Source organism: Manis javanica, chromosome 16, assembly GCF_040802235.1.
Source record: "Manis javanica isolate MJ-LG chromosome 16, MJ_LKY, whole genome shotgun sequence".
NCBI classification, from domain to species: Eukaryota; Metazoa; Chordata; class Mammalia; order Pholidota; family Manidae; genus Manis; species Manis javanica.
Window position 1 is genome coordinate 49,231,583 of NC_133171.1, and position 15,519 is coordinate 49,247,101.

A 15,519-nucleotide genomic window follows, 5' to 3' on the forward strand; every position below is an offset into this window, starting at 1 on the left:
GGAGGGGGTCTACTGCTCACCTGCCTCTGACCTCAAGCCCTGAGGCTGGGTCTACAAGTGCCCGTGGGAGAGCTGTGCGTGAGGTCCAGAGCTGGAACAGGCCTGCATGGACCTGCGGGAGTCTTGCACAGTAGGTGTGCCCACTCCTGCCTTTGCTCATCTGGAAGGCTGATGCTTATCCTGTGAAATTGCTGGACTTGCCTTTCAGGGCAAAGGTTGTACTGTCTGGTAGAAGTGACAGTTCTGTAGGAAGAACCCTAAGCTGGGCCTAATTTCCTCATCTGCAAAGTGGGTCCTGGGCTAGGGGCCCTTCTTGTTGCATGATAAGCTGCAAAGCCTTCCAGGCATGTGGGAGGCAGGTGCTCAGGTCGGGGTGGCCTTTCCCCAGGAGGGTGAGGTGTGGCGAGCAGTGCTCGGGTCTTGGAAGCCTGTGACAGTTGCTCTCATAGACCCAGACATGCCCTGCCTCTCCCACAGGAGCAAAGGTACCCAGCCTCATCATCGTGCTGACAGGTGAACAACTGCTGCCAGAATCGTTTGCAGAGACACAAGTTGAAGTGAGTCAAGCCCATTGTTACCAGCCTTTTGGTCCACATATTTGGACCAAATTTATTATACCCAACACTTCCTCTTTCTCAGGCTGCAAAATCCAAGCAGTTGGGGGCAACTCTGTATTTCGTAGGTGTGCAAAATTATCAGCTATCCCAGGTAATTCTGAGCAGGTAACGAGGGGTCACTTGTGAGTCTAGCTGGGGAAAGCTTCAAAGATGGCTCTCTCAGGGTCACCCAGAGGATGGGCCTGTACCCACCAAAATGTGCCTGGGGAGTGGGGTTGGGGCCCTCTCCACTTAGACTGGGCCCAGGGAGTTGAAAGATGTGCAAGGTGGCCGTTCAGAATGAATAACAAGTGTTGTGTAAGACCTGCACAGCAGAGGCAAGGGTGGAAGAGCTTTCCCTTCCCTGAGGGTGGGCTGCTGGTGGATGCCAGGGTCTAGCCCCCGGTGTCTGTCTCCTGGGATGGGGACCTCTGGGTCATCACCCCTGGCTGTGGGCTCAGGTCATCTCCTATCCCTTTCAGCTGTTGGAAATTGCTGGTGAAGAGGATCATCTGTTTCAAGTGGACAGTGGATACCCTGGACTGGAAGACATCGTTGACCCAGTGAGTGAGGTTGGATGAAGGGGGCTGCACGCCATGCCCCCCACCCTTGTTCACTCCCATGACTCTGCCACTCCCCTCACTCTATTTCAGCTTATAGCAAGGTCATGTGTGCAGATTACGTCTGTGGATTTCTCCGCTATCTGCAACAGAGGTAATTACTGGAGTCACTGTTGTAAACACAGAAGTGCGTGTGTGTATTTTTTGTGAATGTGCCATGTGTGTGGTGGGAGTGGTGTACGTGGTTCCAGTCTGTGCGGTGTGTTTGAGTGTACTGTGTGTGTGTGTGTGTGTTGAGTGTGATGTGAATGTGTATAATGTGCTGTGTGTGTGTGAATGTGCTGTCTGTGGGGGGATTGTGGTTTGGAATGTGCATTGGATCCATAGAACGTTTGTGTCAGGTACGTATGTAAGTGTGTGTGAGGTATGGTGCCTGGGGTGTGCTGGGGTTGGGCATGTGACGGCATCTTTGCTCAGGTTTGTAATGGGCTCCCTATCACTTTAGAGCGCACTGAACAGTGGCTGGGTGACCGTACTGCAAAATGACTGCCACATAAGTTTAGTGTAATTACTTTCTTTAATCTCACAACCAGAAGATTAATTAGGAAATATAAAAAACTGTTTTAAAAAACCTAAATGACACTACCAAATGGGACCCAACCACATATAACCAGGACAATACGTCAAACTATTTAGAAACCACCCCAGAAATCCAAGTCTGATTAGTATTTGAAATGTAATTTGAGTGGGTAAGGGACCTCCGGGATGATGGCTTCCAACGGAGCCAGCTGTTGGGGGCAGCTGTCTGACTCCCCATCATCGTGCTGGAACAGGCCTCCATGGACCTGCGGGAGTCTTGCACAGTAGGTGTGCCCACTCCTGCTTTTGCTCATCTGGAAGGCTGATGCTTATCCTGTGAAACTGCTGGACTTGCCTTTCAGGGCAAAGGTGTACCATCTGGTAGAAGTGACAGTTCTGTAGAAAGAACCCAAAGCTTGCCAAAGTGTGGAGGTGGCCTAGCAACCCCACACATGAGGGCCCTCCCTGCTCCTCCTGGGTTAAGCGCCCATCTGTGCAGCCAGTTTGACATCTACATTTCTGTGATTATGTCTGCTGTACACACAGGCCATGGTATCTGACTAACATGACAAGCCACAATTGTCAGTGACCAGTGAGGGTGCCAGTCACCATTCATCCCCCATGGCAGCCAAGATGAAGTGACAGGTGCCTGCCACATGCCTTCTACCAGTGTGGCCCAGAGTTGTGGCTCTGATCTGTTATACTGCTGCCTTCTTGTCAAAGGCCACTACAGAGAGTGACAGTCACTTGAAAGTACAAAGCAGAAACCTGGCCCCCCAAAGGAAGTAGAAGAACAGGCTGCCCTGAGGAAGCAGGCAGGGGCTGGGCATGAGTCTCAAGGGCTCCTCCCTGCCCCTAAGCCTGTGCCCCAGCCTGTCACAGGTACAAGTGCTCAGAAAGGGGACTTACCCACCCCAGGCTGACCACGGAATCTGAGGTCACTGGCTGACACCCTGCAAGGCAAGCACCCCTCTGCTCTAAACCTCATTTGCTGCAGAGGTGGGGTTGGGCAGCTAGGCTACTGTAAGCCCTGCCTCAGTTTCCCACCCATCCTCTGAGGCCCACCGCACAGGAGTCTCACCCTCAAAGCTGCTCCTGGTGGGCCGCCCCCTCTGCCTCCCTCTGCCTTTGGTCTCTGCCTCTCATTAGGCACTTGTCATCCAAGCTGCACAATGACTTCTGCTGGGCTCTGTCCATGATATTATTTCTATCATGCAGCTTTCTGTTTCCAATCTTGTGTTATGCAAAGCTTAAAATGTTCAGCATTGGAAACAATTGTACGACGAGCCCCCATCTCCGCTAACTGGTCCTCAGAATTCCTGTGTGACCATATTGTCTGGTCACGTGTGGAACCAGTCCTTGCTGGCTCTCGCTCTCTCCTTCAGTGATCCATCTGATTTCTGAAGCATGTCACAGTGAAATACCGACATCAGGCTACCTCCCATGAAACCCTTCAGTCTGCATATCTCAAACTAGGGACTAATGATCGTTGAGAGTTCTCTTTCTGAAATGCAGAAATGGTAACGGTGCCATCTGACAAGGCTGGGAATTGCACAGGACCCTGTGTGAGTCAGACGGACATACAGAATTTAGCGCTGCTCAGGAAACCCCCCTGGATGCCCTCCCAGGCAATTGCCTCCAGCCCCGCCCCTGGGAGCAGCTCCCTCCTGGCATTTCCTCCAGGCAGTCCTCTGCTTTGCACTTCTCCACGGTGGGCCCATGTGCTTTGAATGCTGGCTCTGGCCTGGTGCACTGGGCACAGCGGTCTGACATTCATCCTGCCTGTGTATTTGCTGGGGATGCTGGGGCTTTTCACCCTCAGGGGGCCATGCTGGAGGAGGGGCCTCGAATTGTTTTCCTTATGAGACTGGCCATTGCAGGGCCTTCTGTGCAGTAAGGGACCCTCCTGCCACCAGCCTGGGTAGCCACTGTCCCTCCACTATGTTGAGAGTCCCCGTTGGTCCCATCCCACTCTCTCCCAGAGAGAACTACTGTGACTACTTAACTATACATATGTTACATACCTGTATAATGAGAACTTGATTACACGTGTGCACATCTATCTCAGCAAACTTGAAAAGGATATTTCCATATTATTGGGATCATGCACTACATAATATTTTCCAGCCATCTGCACAGCATTGAAGGACCAAATTAATTTAATTAGTCTCCCTTGTTCAACAGTAAGATTGTTCTGAAGGAGATGCTACTACAAGCCTCCCTGTGGGGTCTTCCCAAGCATCCCTCTCTGTGGGCATGGGGCAGGGTTCTCCTGGGATCAGTACCAGCAGTAGAATAGCTGCAGGCAGGGGACATACAGGTGAACAGTGGGTGAGCAGTGTGGGAATTCTCTCCACGAGACTGTGCCGGGCAGCACGTGGTATCCCAGCCCCTACCTGGCCGCCCCAGGGCAGTCAGCTCCCGCTGTGCCCCTGCCAGTCCTGGCGGTCAGCCACCCTTCCTCACCGCCCAGTTCCACCTGGCCTTCCCAGGAAGCTGCCTTCCACCCCCTATCCTTGGATCCCGGGTAGAGTGGTGTATAACTTTTCTCCCAGAAAGAATGCCCTCTCTTCCACAAAGGATCTGTCTCCCGTCCTGGGACTGAAGGTCCCTCTGCGCTCTCAGAGCTGGTGGGCAGCGGGAGTGTAGCGGGGAAAGTACAGCTCCCTGCAAGCTGGCTGTGCTCACTCTTGGATTCACTTTCTTCTTGGGGTTTTTGCTGTTGGAGGAACAGGGTGAGGGCAGGTAGAACGTAAAAGGGGCAGCTGTCTGGGCAGAGCACAGTCCTTTAACTCAACATCTCTTCTGCTCAAAACCCTGAAACCTCATACTGGCTCCACATGTCTACAATTCCCAGAGTAAATCAGACCCCTGAGAGCTGTAGTTCCTGCAAGAGGGCAAGTGGCCAAGAGCAGGGCCTGAAGGGCAGCAGGGACACAAGGCAGGGTACGACGCATGGTGCAGAGGGGTGCTGTGCACCGTTCCCAGGGATGCCGGCACCTGCCATGCTCTGGGCTCTCAGCCCTGCCCGGAGCTGCCACACTCCCTGCGTGTCACAGACACGGGAGTAGAGGCTGTTGCCAAATTTTCCCACAAGGCTCAGGCCAGCTAGGTCCCCTCTAGGGTTGCAGGCTCAGCAGTCATAGCACCATGAGTTGAAAACCAGAGCCCAGGGTGTTCCAGAGGAGCTGCGTGATAGCTTTTCAGCTGGGTCTAGAGCAGAGGTGGCATCCTCTATGGTCCTGGATTGGGCACTGACAGCAGATCCTGACCCTCTGACAGCCAGGTGTTGGGGAAAGCCACGTGTCCTATTGAAACCCCACATTCTGTTTCCACAAGAATGGGCCTGACTTCTCTGGTTTCCATTCTTCCATAGGCCCCCAGAAAGAGGGGGGGGGGTCAATAGAGAATTGACTCCAGGTGGCAGAAAGTCCCCAGGCCCCTAGGTGTGCATGTACAGCTCAGACATGACACAGGGCTGACTCACCAGGATGTGTTGGCTCCTCTCTCAATTATATAAGGGTTGCCTGGTCCCTGCCTGTGCCCATTCGGGGCACCTTGGTATTTCAGAGCAGAAACCTGTGGCTGGGTTTACCCCTATAGAGGGAACTAGGCTGGGTGACTTTAATGGATGGACTTCGTGGGTCATGGGAAGTGGGGAGGGGCCCCTGAGTGCTCTAGGCCCAGCCCAGGCTCCTGAGCGTGGGCCCTCAGTGAGCAAAAGGAGAGGATTTGGCCAGGGGTTTGCCCAGATGTTGGTTCAGCTACAGCTGCATCCTCCCACCTAGAGTTCATGGGGATTCTGTTTTGGGGCGGCCTGCCATAGTTGTGATCTGAGGAAAATACCTCAGCGCTTCCTCACAGAGACATTTGGATATTACTCTTGCAGATACAAATGAAGTCAAGGTTATTGGAAAAGGTTTTAAAAACATACAGAAGGATGAAGTTGTGTGTCAGTTTCGACTTGGAAAGGAAACGGCAAGTAAGTAGCCCCTCCTTTCCTCCAGTGACAGCTGTCCCACAGCAAACCAAACCTTCAAAGCCCGTGCTGACCATTTGCTATGTACACAGTAAAAATAAGCAACATGGACAGTTGAAGGGGTAAGTGGTTGGGAGCCTGAGCACCTGCCACTCGTGCCCAGGACTTAATCGATCCCCAGAACCATCACACACCTGGGAGCAGCCTCTCCTGCAGGCTGGGTGTGGGGTGGGGTGTGCCCTAAGAGCTGCATCCCCGTCCCTTTCCTGGGCTCTCACTTCCCTTGAGAGGCAAGGACTCGAGTCCATTAGTCTGTGGGAGGGAAGTCGAGGCAGCCCCAGGGCTCTGAGTCTCTGCCAGGTCTCCCTGCATGGTGTGTTCACTTGAGATTGAAAGATGATGCCATAAAAAATCCTAAAGAATCCACTCCAAAACTACCAGAACTAGTATCTGAATTCAGCAAAGTTGCAGTATACAAAACTAGTACACAGAAATGTTTCCCACAACCATACTTAGCGTTTAGTTTTCATTATGAGCTCCAACAAAGGGGTAAGAATGTTCAGAAGGTCGTAGCTAATCTGACAGTTGAGTCAGCAGCACGGTACTTGGTGTGAGGTAGGTGCTCTGAGGAAGGCAGAGAACAGAAGCCGACATCTGCCAAAGGGTGGGCTCTGCTTGCCAAGGGCCACAGGAGGGGAGACGGGGATGTGGGGACATGTCCATTCACATTATTTGCATGTAAATTTCTTCCAGGAATAGAGGCTCTATCTGTGCAAGACACCTCCATTACATGCCCAGGACCGAAGTTAAATAATCAGGGCCAGTAAGTGAAAAGCTCAGGGAACGGGTCAGATTTGGCACTATGGCGAGACCAGCGGGGGGGGTGCCTCCTCTGGCCAAGCTGCTCACACCTGTTCCGGGAGGGCTCAGAGCTTCCTCTGCACCCACCTGTGCGGGTGGTCCCCTGAGGGGCTGTGATCCCCTGTCACCCAGGTTCTGTCAAGGAGGACAGGATGCAGGAGGGGATGGGCCCCAGGGATGGTACCTTTGGCCCAGGCAGCCTTTCAGGGCCAAGCCAGCATACCCTGTCATAGGAAAGAGTTTAGAAGGGGACAGCAAACAGCCCGCCCGGCCACTGAGCCCATGGCCACGAGTGCATCTGGGCCATGCAGGGCTCCTCACTGCCCGCTCAGCCTTCATTGCAGAAGTTGACCTCATCTTGCCTGGGGCGGGCTCTCCTGTCCCGTGCTGCCTGCTATCTGCTGTCCTGAATGCCCACTGATCAGAGCCATTACAACGAGGACCACTGTCAGGCTGCAGGTTGAGCCAAGTGCACGCACTGTGCCATCTGGGCTGCTGATCACCGTCTGCCCTTTCTGTGCTTTAGGGCCGTCTTCATTGATATCAGCCTGAATAATGGCCTGTCCTTTATCAAGACCGATTTCGATGTCAGCAATAGAAGCTGTGTGACTTCCAGGGTAAGACTGCAGCCTCCCTCTGGGACTATGCTCAGTCCATTCACTGGACGGACAGACACACTGGGAAGCACAAGGCAGGAGGAATGACCAAGGCAGGCCCAGCAAGCAGCCTGTGCAGCTGGGCACCTGTGCAGCACGTCACAGCCACTACAGCCCCTTAGCCCTTCACTGGGGAGCTGTTCCCCGACTCTCAGAAGTGCCCTTGGAGTCCCTCTGTAAAAGTGTCTGGGGCTGTGCACCCTGAAGGCACATGGCACCGACCACTTGGAACTCCAAGCGGACTCCGGAACAATGCTGAGACCGGCCCCCTGACTCCCACCTTGCCACCTCCCTGGCCTGGTTCTCCTGGTGGGGAGTTCAGAGCTCCATCTGGGTCTGGCTTAGGTGAGGGGTGTAGGCTGGAGGCTGTGTGCAGGGAGCTAGAGTCCAGGCCCTCAAAACTGGGGTCCCAGACCCAGGAGCCCTGGAGGCTGGGACCACCTTTGGCCCTGCATAGTTGAGGTGAATTTCCACAGCACTGGTGCTCCGGCCCAGCTGTGGGTACAGCCCCTGCCCCCAAGCCTGGCTTCCAACAGCCCTGACACTCCTGTGCATGTCTGTTTATACTTATCCCTGGGTGTCTGCTCACAGATCAGCAGACAGAACTGACCCATTTGCCCATCAGGAGTGCCACCCAGTGACAACCGCCCTTCAACAGGCACATTGGGAAAAGAACTCAGGAGCCAGCTGGTGTCTACTCCCAGCACAGTGGCTTCTCCCCCAGCCTTGGCCTGGCCTCTCCTTTCCTCTGCCGTGCCTCCTGGGCACTGAGTCAGTCTCGCCCTGTCCCTCTCACACTTCTCTGAAGCATCTCACTTGGTTCAACGGTTCAGCACTTGCAGCACCTGAGTGCACAGATGCAGTGAGCTTCTCCTTGGCCATGAGTAACAACAGGACAGGAGCCCCCATTCCTTATGGGTCTGCCCTGTTCTAGGACAGGCTATGAACTCTAAACCTCACAGGTGTCCACTCACCCGCTCCTACAGATGTGGAAGTGCAGTTTCAGAGGGGCTGAGTGGCTCTGTGCAAGGGGGCAGTGAGGGCAAGGCTATGGGGAGATAGACCCAGGGTGCTGCCCTGATCCTGCAGACCCTTTCATCCTGGCCTCAGCAGCGCCCCCTGCACCCCCTGTGTGCCTTCACTGGTGTGCTCCTCCCCAGGCCCCTGTGCTATCAGCCCAGGCGTGCAGTGGGGGCTGCCTGTGGCCCAGCACGGAGGATGCCGGACTCCCTGACAAGGCTCTGGGGCAGAGCCTCTGAGCAGGGTCTGTGGCCCAGGGCTCTTCAGGGGCCCTCAGGGTCCAGCCCTGGGCTCCTTGGCCCGCTGGGCCCTCTCAGAGTGGGACAATCTGAGTGTAAAGGTGGATTTGGAGGTGTGGGGTGGGATGCCAAGTGATAGGCACCACAGGTGCACCGAGGACTTAACGTGTGCTTTCTTCAGGAGAGGACCCCACATGCCCTACTGGATGCCGTATCACCAGCTGCCCAACGACATACCATTCCACATGCTGTGCCGGTTGTCATACGACATATTAACCCGGATGAAAAGTCTTCCAGTCCAGTCTTCAGTTTCAAACCTCTCTACTGGGCTGTGCCTCTCATGGTGCTGCCCTTTCTCGTGCTGCTCTGCTGTTGTATCGGGCGACGGTGCACTGCATGTGTGAGTGACCCCTGACTACACAGCCCTGTGGCCCAGGCCCTCCCCAGCCCCCCAAAGTACCAGGATTCCTGGCTGCCCCAGAATTCCGCCTGTGGGAAGGTCCCATCAGTTCCGAGGTCATCAGCTGAGCATATGGAGGCTCAGAGCTGCCCTCCCATTCCTGGGCACACAGCCTGGCCTCTAAGGAGCTTTGTGCCTCAGGCTTCCCTCAGAGAGGGGACCTGTGGACTGCCCTCCCCCTGAGGAGAAGTGACCCCAGGCCCTGACTCAGGCTTCTGAAGGACTCAAAGGGACAAAGGCCAGGGAGAGACCTCTACTGTGGATTGGAGAAAACAGATTCCTCCTGCAATGATGACCCCACAGGGAGGGCCAGGTGCCCCAGGATTCCTCTCCTTGGGGGCAGCTGTGCCTTTACAAACAGACATGGCCTCTGCCCATCTATGGAGCCCTGTCCTTCCCTCCCAGTCACTACTCAGGACCATGTTGTGCTGGGCCCCGTGCTAGGTAGCGGGCAGAAAGGAAGTGGCCCCAGTCCTGCCATGGCAGCTCCAGGTCCGGTGTCTCGACTGGCCTTGGTCCCTGGGGTACTGGGGGAAAAAATGTCACCTTCATGGCATGTGGCCAGTGTCCTTCCTAATGAGAGCAACAGCAAAGGGCAGAGGCGGGCCCCGGGGAGGGCGGGCGCAGAGGCCTGGCTAGCTGGGCTCCTCAGGACAGGTGTGGGGGCTCTGGGGGAGGAGGGACCCACAGAGGTGTGAGAGGGTAGCACCAGCAAGACACCTGCAGGTCTGAGATCTGCAAACTGGGAGCATGAGGACAGGAAGCCAAGGTGCTGGGTGGATTTCCCTGAGTTCTGGGCACAGGGGCGGTTCAGGGTGTGCAAAGGAAGGGGAGGGAGGAGCAGGAGGGGAAGGGGAGGAGCTCTTGTCTTCATACGACCGAAAGGCTGCTGATGAAAACCACCTGGTTAGACACCTGTACCAGCACCAGGCATCCCAGGCTGAATGTCCCCCCGGGGACGCACAGGGAAGTGTGGGCTCAGCTCAGGCAGGTGGAGCCAGCTGGCCACAGACCCGCACGCAGCGAGCACCCAGATGGACACCCAAAGCCCTGTTCTGTCCCTGTGCTGCAGAGCAGGTCCCCTCCTGGGGGCATGGCTGAGCCAGAGCCCTTCTCACCCTGTGTTTATCACTCCATCTTTCTATTTCCCAGAAGCCGCCACCAAAACCAGACACGGTAGGTCATGTTTGGTTGTGGTGTTGCCAGAGCCTGAGGGCACACTGGCCTTCACAATGAGGTCCCCCTCAGCCTAGGGAGATCCCCCCGCACCCTGCAGCTCTCATGCCCTGAGCAGAGAGAGAGGGGCCCCCTGTAAGATGTGGGACTCACAGTGACACACAGAGGACACCCTTCTCGTGCTCCCATCAGAGCCTGACCAAGGCCTCTGTCACTGAATTAGCAACTCGGGCCTGTTTCAACAACTGCTATGATTCCCACTGAAACAAAGGGGCATTTGTTCAGTCCTCAAGGGCCTGTGTGTAGGAGGCTCTTCCATAAGACTCGCTGAGTTATGGTAAAGAGGCTCGGGTTTCAGGACCTGGTCCCCTCCTCTGGGCTCTCATGTATGTGACGCTGCATTTCACAGGCCTTCATCCCTGAATCCTGGCTGAGAGAGGAGCTCTGGTAGGGTTAGCCTTTCAGGGCAGCAGGGCTAGGGAGAGTGGAGGGCATCTTATGTGCATTAGGCTGTGAGGGAGGCCCAGCCCAGGTGTGCACAGAGCCCAAGTATCAGGTGAGCAGGCATGGCTCACCTCAGGTGGGTGTCCCGGGGCAGGAAATGAGGGTCTGGGGTTAGTGGAAGGTGGGCCTCCCTGTCCGGGTCAGTACCCTGTATGGATGCAGGTGGCCTGGGGAAACCACAATCTACCAGGGTCACGTCAGCACAGCCCTGTCCTTGCAAAACCTGGCCACCCTCTAAGTCACAGAGTCCCAGGACCAGGTCTGTCTAAGGGAGCTGCCTCAGGGAGTGAAGGGGATGTGACAGAATTTCTTGCCCTTTTGGGGAACAGCCTTATTTGCAAACTAAGAGCTTGCTGGCTTTTCCCTAGGACGGCTCTCTCCTAAGAGACAGGGTGCGACTCCTTGGTCCTTGAGTTCTGCCAGCAAACATTGCGGAGTGGCCAGGAAGTGACAGGTGCAGGGCAGCAGCTACAGCGTCCCTGCCCCAGTAGCTGCCTGCAAGGAAGCAGACACTGTTTTCCCTTTCTAGATTCCGGGGTCACTGGGAAAGAAGTGCCTTACGGTGATTATGTCGTGTTGTAAGAAAGGCGAAACGACCGCGCAGGTGAGAAGGGCCCTAGACAGGTGCTGATACCCCAGGCTGGGCTGAGGGAGGACAGGGGCAGCCGGCTCCTGCCCCACAGACACGGGCGCGGAAGGCCGGGCTTCTGTGGTGGTGAGGTTATGGGTGCTGGGCTTCGATCACCTGGCGCCACAGTACAAGACACCGTCCCGGCCTAGAGGCCTGGGAGAGAGAAAAGGCACGAGGGCTCATATTCCCCCCCAACCAGGCTGGTCCCAGCCTCCGGGGCTCCCCCTTGGCACGGGCGCAGGCTTCTGGGTGCGGGTGGCTGCCCGACAGGTGCCAGTCCGCGGTTCTGGCAGAGCTTGTCGTCTGCCCCAGCAAAGGTTGGGCTTCAGTGGCCCTCAGTTGGATCGGGGAGAACAAACTGAACAGCACGAGCCCGCACAGGGCAGGGACAGCCGGGGAAGGTCTGTGCCAAGTTCTTTCTGCCATTAACACTCCCCGGAAATGTGAGTGTCAGCTGCTGCTCTTGCAGAGGTCCCCTCCGCAGAGTGAGGGAGAGAACTGCAGGGTCCCTGTGACCCACTGGGAAAGGGTGACAGGCACCTGGAGGAGGGGCCTGAAGGACCCCCATCCCCCAGGAAGAAGTTCTCGGAAGCCCCAGAAGCCTCTGCACATGGCTGATGAGACCAGCAGGGCCACTGCCTGGCATCAGAGGTTCAGGTCTCTTGTGGAAGGTGGGCTCTAGGTTCTGACCAGTGGAGTCACAACCCGGAGACACCATGCAGGGACAGGGGCAGGTACAACAGGGCCAGATAGAGAGTTCAAGCAAGGGGAGGCACGCGACCAGAGGGTGGAGAAGAGCAAGCTGCTAGGATGGCCTTCGTGCCCAGCAAGGTGAGGGTGGGGACCCTGAGCAACTGTCTGAAATGGTCACCTTTCCAAGGGCCCAGCTCAGGCGAGGAGGGTAGCAGAGTGATGGGTTCTGGGCATGTACAGCTGCCCACGGTTTGGCCAGGCCCCTCAGGACCACCTCTGAAGTCGTCCCAGCAGTGCTGTGAGCCCCAGGTGACCACTTCTTTCCCAGAGGTCAGGGAAGTGGGCGAGGTCACCCCAACAGTACGTGGCAGCACACAGGATTTCTTACATGAACTGAGCTCGTGCTGAGGAGAGCTGTGCCCTGTGCATGGGCTCCCCCCATCTCCCCTGCCACAGCACTAGAGACCCCAGGACTGTAGTGTTCCAGCTGGACATCCAGACCCTCTCACAGGTGCTGGGGTTTTGGCTCCTGCTCTTTAAGCCTTCAGTGTTAGAGTCTAGGCCTCAAGGTAATGATGGGCTGAGAGGCTTCGGTGTCACTGGGCCCTGCAGTTTCTGCAGAGCAGGAAGGGCCCCATCCCAGCCTGATTTCAGTGCCAGCCAGCCAGCCCAGTGTGCCTTGGGGCATGTTACCAAGGAGTGGCCTTGTGGCCTAGTACCTACTAACAGCGGCAGCCTTGTTCACTTCTGCTCTGGCAAACAGACTGTGACTCTGCCCCACTGCCTTCAAATCCCAGAGGAGTTTCTCTCCTTATGCTCCCTTATAGAGCATCCCTCCTAGACACACACACACACACACACCCTCCTTGACACACACACAGCACCCACCACACACACACACACACACACACGCGCGAGCCCGCGATTCTCTTCCCCATTGCCTGAGCCCACAGCGGCCCACAGTTCATGGGAAACGACCCTCGTGGATCTATCATGAGAGTCAGGTTCAGGATGGAATCTTACCCTCTCACTGAATGGGCGCCCCAGGCAACAGAAGGGCTCCCAGCAAGGGTGACCCATGCCACCCCCTCTCGAGGTCCTTTTTCGACAAAATGGGTGTCATTGTATAAGCTGTTGCTTACACACATTTAGGGAATTTGATCAGAATGATTCTAAAGTTGACCTGAAAAAATAGACAGTTAAGAATATGCCCAAGAGAAACAGTTAATCTCTTTGGGACCTCCCCGTGGGCAGAAGAAGGCTGACGTCAGTGCTGAGAAGGGAGATCCAGGTCCAGTGTTCTGGGCTGTAGGGCCAGAGTGCCCCAGTTTGGCCTTAGGAATGTGGCAATACGGACAAGGTGGGGGTGGGTGGGTGAGTAGAGTCTGCAAATGTGTAGTGGGCTTGAGAGGTCGGGGTGTCACCGGGCACCTTGTTAGTTCTGCTTTCGCAAAAAGGTCAGGGGCTAGGCCAGGGGAGTGGACAGCTCTCAAGCGGAAAAGCACCAGGGGCATAGTGGGACCTTAGGGACACACAGGGCAGGGTCACAGGCTTTGCATGCATGCAGGCCAGGCTGGTGACCAGTGAGGGGCTTGGCGGTGAGGAGTCTAGCAAGGCAGCTGGGCCCTGGAGCTGGATTCCCAGGCAGAGGGGAAGCACAGCTGAAGGTGGCAGCTGCCAGGAGCTGCTTCTCGGGGAAGGTGATTTTGTGAGGCCTGCAATAGGGTGGACCAGAGCCAGGTGCCCAGGGGAGAGGAGACACTCGAGTAGGTCTGAGAAGGGAGGCCAAGGGCCTGGCCAGGAAGTAGATACACAGGAAGGTGAGAGTGGACTTCCTGCCAGAGACGGAGGAGCCTAGGACAGGATATGGGCAGAGTGTGCTCTGAGGCTGGATGCAGGAAAGACAGGTTCTCGGAAGCCTGATGTTAGCACGCTCCATGGTGCTCCAAGGTAGACCTTGCAGGGGGATCAGTGGGATTCGGGCCAGCAGGACAAGGGTGGGCTTGAGAAGACAAGGACCTTGGCCAACCCCATGAGTGAGGGAAACTACAGCCTTCAGCCCCCACTTCCAGCTGCTTCTCAGTGACTTTCTCCCTCTCTCCTCTTCCCCACAGACAGGTGATTCTGCTGTCCCCCTACTGACGCCCGTCGTGGATCATCCTGCCGCACACAGCATCAACCCAGCTGCCATTGCTTCATCCTCAGCACCTGCTCATGGTGCCAGCGTGCCCAACCTGCCCAACTGAATGATGCCACTCATACCTGCTGCAGCCTGGACGCTCTGGAAAGCCACTCTGCAACTCTCACCCCATAACACGATCTGTACAGCACCAAAACTCCAATATTGTTTTTCGTTTGTGTGTTATTGTTTTAAATTTTGGTATGATTCATATACACTTAAATGAGCAACATTGTGGTTACTAGATTCCCCCCCATTATCAAGTCCGCACCACATACCCCATTACTGTCACTGTCCATCAGCATAGTAATATGCTATGGAGTCACTGCTTGTCTTCTCTGTGATGTACTGCCTTCCCCATGCCCACCCCCTACATTATGTGTGCTGATCGTAATGCTCCTTTTCCCCCTTCTCCCTCTCTTCCCACCCATCCTCCCCAGTCCCTTTCCCTTTGGCAACTGTTAGTCCATTCTTGGGTTCTGTGATTCTGCTGCTGTTTTGTTCCTTCAGTTCTTGCTTTGTTCTTATACTCCACAGATGCGTGAAATCATTTCATATTTCTACTTTCTCCAGCTTGCTTATTTCACTGAGCATAACACCCTCTAGCTCCTCCATGTTGTTGCAAATGGTAGAATTTTTTACCTGCCACTTGAGGAGTATCAGCCCCTTTGGTATCATCCCATGTTGCAGTGGGACTTGGTGTAAGTTCCTTTTATTTATTTTATTTTATATTTTTATGAAGGTATTATTGATACATACACTCTTATGAAGGTTTCACATGAAAAACAGTGTGGTTACTACATTCACCCTTATTATGGAGTCCCCCCTATACTCCATTGCCGTCACTGGCTGTCAGTGTAGTAAGATGCCACAGAGTCACTATTTGCCTTCTCTGTGCTCCACTGTCTACCCCATGATCCCCCCCACACTACGTGTGCCAATCATGGTACCCCTCAATCATCTCCCTCCCTCCCCATCCACCCGCCCCCACCCCTCCCCTTTGGTAACCACTAGTCCCTTCTTGGAGCTGTGAGTCTGCTGCTATTTTGTTCCTTCAGTTTTGTTTCGTTGTTATGCCCCACAGATGAGGGAAATCATTTGGTACTTGTCCTCCGCCTGGCTTATTTCACTGAGCATAATATCCTCCAACTCCATCCATGTTTGTGCAAATGGTAGGATTTGCTTCTTTCTCATGGCTGAATAATATTCCATTGTGTATATGTACCACCTCTTCTTTATCCATTCATCTACTGATGGACATGATGCTGCCACATCTTGGCTATTGTAAATAGTGCTGTGATAAACGTAGGGGTGCGTATCTCTTTTTGAATCTGAGAACTTGTTTTCTTTGGGAAAATTTGTAGGAGTGGGATATTTATATTTTCA

General features: G+C 55.0%; 1 protein-coding gene across 11 annotated transcripts in view; it reads left to right on the forward strand.

Annotated features, from left to right (window-relative positions):
• Positions 1 to 14,296, forward strand: part of LOC140846907 (anthrax toxin receptor-like) — a 43,052-nt gene extending 28,756 nt beyond the window's left edge. For 8 of the 11 annotated variants that reach the window (XM_073225118.1, XM_073225115.1, XM_073225116.1 and 5 more), the window contains 10 exons: positions 478 to 557; positions 640 to 708; positions 1,079 to 1,159; positions 1,250 to 1,310; positions 5,625 to 5,717; positions 6,468 to 6,537; positions 7,102 to 7,192; positions 8,672 to 8,890; positions 11,160 to 11,234; positions 14,069 to 14,296. In XM_073225118.1, the coding sequence (XP_073081219.1) occupies positions 478 to 557; positions 640 to 708; positions 1,079 to 1,159; positions 1,250 to 1,310; positions 5,625 to 5,717; positions 6,468 to 6,537; positions 7,102 to 7,192; positions 8,672 to 8,890; positions 11,160 to 11,234; positions 14,069 to 14,200 (971 nt within the window). In that variant the 3' untranslated portion in view covers positions 14,201 to 14,296. The remainder of the gene's footprint in view (positions 1 to 477; positions 558 to 639; positions 709 to 1,078; positions 1,160 to 1,249; positions 1,311 to 5,624; positions 5,718 to 6,467; positions 6,538 to 7,101; positions 7,193 to 8,671; positions 8,891 to 11,159; positions 11,235 to 14,068) is intronic. The other 3 variants (XM_073225117.1, XM_073225119.1, XM_073225120.1) reach the window with 3 other exon arrangements.
• Positions 14,297 to 15,519: the final 1,223 nt, after the last annotated feature.